The sequence below is a fragment of the Morone saxatilis genome, unplaced genomic scaffold, assembly GCF_004916995.1.
Source record: "Morone saxatilis isolate NCDOM2014 unplaced genomic scaffold, NCSU_SB_2.0 Contig21, whole genome shotgun sequence".
NCBI classification, from domain to species: Eukaryota; Metazoa; Chordata; class Actinopteri; family Moronidae; genus Morone; species Morone saxatilis.
Genome location: NW_023339774.1, coordinates 19,518,430 through 19,522,797, shown reverse-complemented (window position 1 = coordinate 19,522,797; position 4,368 = coordinate 19,518,430). Strand labels below are relative to the sequence as shown.

Below are 4,368 nucleotides of genomic sequence, written 5' to 3'. Positions count from 1 at the left end.
TACAATATAAGCAAGGATGCAATCTTAAAGTGGTAAAATTACATTTTTTTCCCCCCATTTCACCTGAAGTCTGAATGCTTCCTCCACTTAGTAAAGAGTGAACATGTGAAAAGGGGGAGAAAGAGAGAGAGAAGGGATTGCCGTCGCCCCGCCCTCCTGCGCGTCCTCCCCGCCCAGCTCATTACAGATGCGGCCACCCAGCGGACACTTTGAAGTCTGCCTGTTGTGATCAGTGAGCTGCTGAAGTCCGGACCGAGAAGACACGCAGCAGTGGGGACGTTTCCTCTCAGCACTTGGAATAAAAAAAAACCAACAACCTTTTTTATGCTTTTAACCAGAAGAGACACCGCGTTCCCGTCTTTACGCACCGTTTTTACGCACTGCAACAAATGGAAACTGGAGTAGGAGACTTGAGATGAAGATGCTTCAAACGAACTGAGAGCTCCGTCCTTCGGGACATTTAAGGACGTCCAGCTGTGTTATTTATTTTTTATATTTGTGTGTGTGTGTGTCTTGGTGGCTGGCGGGGGGGGCGGAGGCACATGACTGGGGATGACAGATTTAATATTTAAACATCACATTTAAACACTATTTTGGACAAAAAAAAGAAAGAAAGAAGTAACGCACGTCTCCAAAGCGCAGCGCCCTTTCTCCAATGAAATATCTCCCCGCTGCGGATCGAGTAAGTAAGCGGATCAGTGAGACCAGCGACGGTACAGAGCCTCGTCCCGGTGCTGTGGTCTCTTTGTTGACCCCTCTGGATCCACTTCGGCAGGCAAAGCGGCTTCCTATCCGAGTTATCAAGATGTTGACTGCGCACACTGGACACTTGCTACACCCGGAATATTTACAGCCTTTGACGTCCGCGCCAGTGAGCATTGAGGTATTTATTGTATTTTTAATTTATATTATGTAGAGAGGAGTGCTTGTACACACTGCAGTGGGGTTAACATATAGATCTTTTTTTAATGTATTGCTGTGTCATCTGTTGTGAAAATAAATATAAATCATGATTTAAATTCCTCTGTAGGAAGGAAACATGCCTCTGACCTCTGAGTATCATACAATCATATAAACCCACTAAAGTAATAACAGCTTAGTGTTTTAACTGGAACTAATTGATTAATAGCTGATAATAGACAATTAATAATCAACTTTTAGTAGTAGGGCCGCAACTAATGAGTGTTAATCACTGAGTTGTCAAAAGAGACCAACTGATGCCTTCAAATGTCTCCTTTTGTTTTAACCAAAAAGTAAAAACCCTCACAGATTGAACAGTTTAAATTCATATGTGGCAAAAGAAAATCCTCTTATTCTGAAAATATTTGGCATTTGTTCAACGTTCATTAATCATTTGAGTTCTTAAAAAAATCAATTTGAAGACATCCTCTTGGATTCTGGGGAATGATTTGGGGCATTTCTTAGCTTCTCTTTATGGACAAAATGATTAATTGAGGAAATAGCTGTCAAATTAATTGCTAATTAAAGTAATCATAAGTTGCAGCTCTTGATCAAATTCAGTAAATATGAATAGTTTAGAGGCCTACAGATGAGCACAGAGGACTAACTGTTCCTGCATGAAAGAGCTAATCAGAATATATATATCTTGTTGTAGCTGGATGCCAAGAAGAGTCCACTGGCCCTCCTGGCACAGACCTGCTCTCAGATTGGTAAACCAGACCCTCCGTCCTCCTCCAAGCTGGGCTCCTCCTGCAGCCAGGGGGACAAGGAGCCCAGCAGTCGGTCGTCCAGCCTGAAGCTTGGCGAGCACCGCCCCTCCCTGGAGGATAAGTGTAGCTTCAAGCCGTACAACAAAAGCAGCGGAGACAGTCGCAGAGACGGAGTCACCAGCAGCAGCTCCAACAGCAGCGATAAGGTCGGGTTCAGGGTACCCAGCAATAATGTTACCACTAATGGGAATTCAACCACTGGCCTGCAGTCGTATCCGCCCCACGCTGCTTCACCCGGCTCCAGAGCCAGCAGCGGCACCCCGCCAGGACATGCTCAGCAGCCGCCGCCGCCACCGCTTCACAAACAGAGCCACTCTCCTGGTGGACGGCCCGCGTCCCGGACTCCAAGCGGAGAGACTGCACACGAGCAAGGCAGTCCTACCAGCACGAGCGGCGGTAGCAATCATCCCAAAAAGGACGGCGACATAAACAAGACCAGCTCGGACAGCCCGCACGACGCGAACTCCAGCCACGTTAGAGCCAGCGCGAACTGCAGCAACGGCAGCTCCGACACCGGCTCCACCCACGAGGGGGGTAAAGCAGATTCCGCCCAGACGAACCTCGTGCCCGGACGCATTACACCCATTTCTCCTTATAAGACAAGCCAACCGCTCTTCCCCCTGCCCTCCTCTAATATGGGCTACCACGGATCCGTAGTGGGGGCATACGCTGGCTACCCGTCTCAGTTCCACCCTGGGTTGGATCCGACAAAGCCGAGCCTCAGCGTGGGAAGCATGGGAAAGCACCCGAGCTCCAGCCCTCTCACGGGTGCCTCCCCTCCTTCCTTTATGCAGGGTTTATGTCGGGACCCTTACTGTCTAAGCTATCCGAGTGTGTCCCATCTCGGCGGCAGCAACTGCAACTCCTGCATCCACGACCCGTCCTCCACGCTCAAGTCAAACTTCCCGTTGGTGTACCCCTCCCACCCGCTCCACTCCCTCCACCAGAGCTCCCTCTCGTCCAGCGTGACCTCCTCCCTCTCGCATCCGCTCTACACGTATGGCTTCATGCTCCCCAACGACCCCCTGCCCCACGCCTGCAACTGGGTCTCCGCCAGCGGGCCCTGCGACAAACGCTTCGCCACGTCAGACGAGCTCCTCGCTCACCTGCGCACGCACACGTCTCTGCCCGTGGGAATGGACAGTAAGCTGCTCTCTGTTTCCTCCTCTGGACCCGCCTCCTGCCACCTTCACCTCCCCCACCAGAGCAGCCCAGGCTCCATGCCAGGCTCCCTCTCCCTCAGGGCTCCCCCCAGCCTGGGTTTAGCTCGCTATCACCCTTACAGTAAGGTCCATCTGCCCCCTGGACCTTCCCCCATCTCCCTGCACTCTCTGCCCACCACGGGCCCGTACTACCCTCATTACGCCCTCTACAGTCAAAGACTTGGATCTGCGTCTGCGTTGGGCTACCAGTGATACAGCATCGCCTCACCCGTTTAAAGGAATGGTTCGACCTTTTGGGAAAATATGCTTATTCGCTCTCTAGTGGCGAGTTAGACTGGGATGCGACTTGATGCCGCGATCTGGCTTAGCTTAGCCTAGCACAAAGACTGGAAACGGGGGGAAACAGCTAGCCGGGGACTCCAGGAAGTTACAGCTCCCAGCCAGGAAATAGTCCGGCACATAACTCCTACAGATTAAACAAATTAATTTAGGAAGCTTCAGAGGTGCTGGACAGAGCCAGGCTAGCTGTTACCCCCTGTTTCAAGTCTTTGTGCTAAGCTAAGCTAACCTGCAGCTGCTTGTAGCCTCATATGTAAGAATACAGTTTATTTATAGAGGGCTTTTTTAACTCAAAGACACTTAAAATGAAATAAATAAATATACAAGGTATCATTCCTCTCGTCTAACTTTCCGCCAGAATGCCAATAAGCTTGTTTTTTTATATTTAAAAACGTCAAACTATCTTTTAAGTTTGTACTTAATGGCGGCAAGTTGCTGCTGTTTCTTCAGACTGGATTCAAGTGGAACTTTGTGCAAAGTCCTGGATTTTTTTTTTGTACTTGAGTGTATCTTCACACTTTCTTTACACGTTATATATGATAGATTTGGCATTTTTTTTGTTTTTTTGTTTTTTTAAATTAGTGCTCCTGAAGATCAGAGAGGACACGAGTGGCTCTCGCATGTCTGCACATTGCCTCGGATACTTTTTCAACAGTCTGCGACTGCCCTTCGGGTGACTTTTGCTGCCCTGTGGGCTTGGCAAAATTGATGGTTAGACCGTAATAGCACTTGGATGTTCAGGTTACCGCTGAAATGATGGTGATTTAGTGCGGAAAAATGTAGTGTGGCGGCGGCGGCGGCTGGCGTAGGGTGGTGGGAGGGGGGGGTGGCAATAAGCTGCAGCCGTGGACTGATGTGAAGTCTGACCACAGTCGCTTTCTCCCTGCAAGAGATGCATGTAAGCTTGACACAGCAACTGTTTCTCCTTCCCCCTGATGGTTTGTGATGGTTTGTTTTGGTTCCTTATGTTTTTTGTTTATTCCTACTGAGAAGTTGTATTTATTTTTTACCCGGGAATCTGGCCCCTCATCGTTTTACAGTTTAAATCAAATCCCCATTTTACAGACGTTGTGGGAAAAAGCCAGATGTTGAAATATGTCTTCACACTTGATGAATGTTGAAAATCACATCTCTCT

General features: G+C 48.9%; 1 protein-coding gene across 1 annotated transcript; it reads left to right on the top strand.

Moving 5' to 3' along the window:
* Positions 1-556: 556 nt before the first annotated feature.
* On the top strand, positions 557-4,362 carry LOC118332184 (zinc finger protein 703-like). The gene is made up of 2 exons (XM_035667345.1): positions 557-883; positions 1,616-4,362. Exons 1-2 carry the CDS (start codon positions 656-658, stop codon positions 3,143-3,145), a joined length of 1,758 nt encoding a protein of 585 aa, XP_035523238.1. The 5' UTR covers positions 557-655; the 3' UTR covers positions 3,146-4,362.
* The last annotated feature ends 6 nt before the right edge of the window (positions 4,363-4,368 follow it).

Excerpts from the sequence above, each read along its gene's own strand:
- LOC118332184 (XM_035667345.1), top strand. The coding sequence starts at position 656 with ATGAAATATCTCCCCGCTGCGGATCGAGTAAGTAAGCGGATCAGTGAG. Across the intron at positions 884-1,615 it reads CCGCGCCAGTGAGCATTGAG|CTGGATGCCAAGAAGAGTCC; the intron begins GTATTTATTGTA and ends ATCTTGTTGTAG.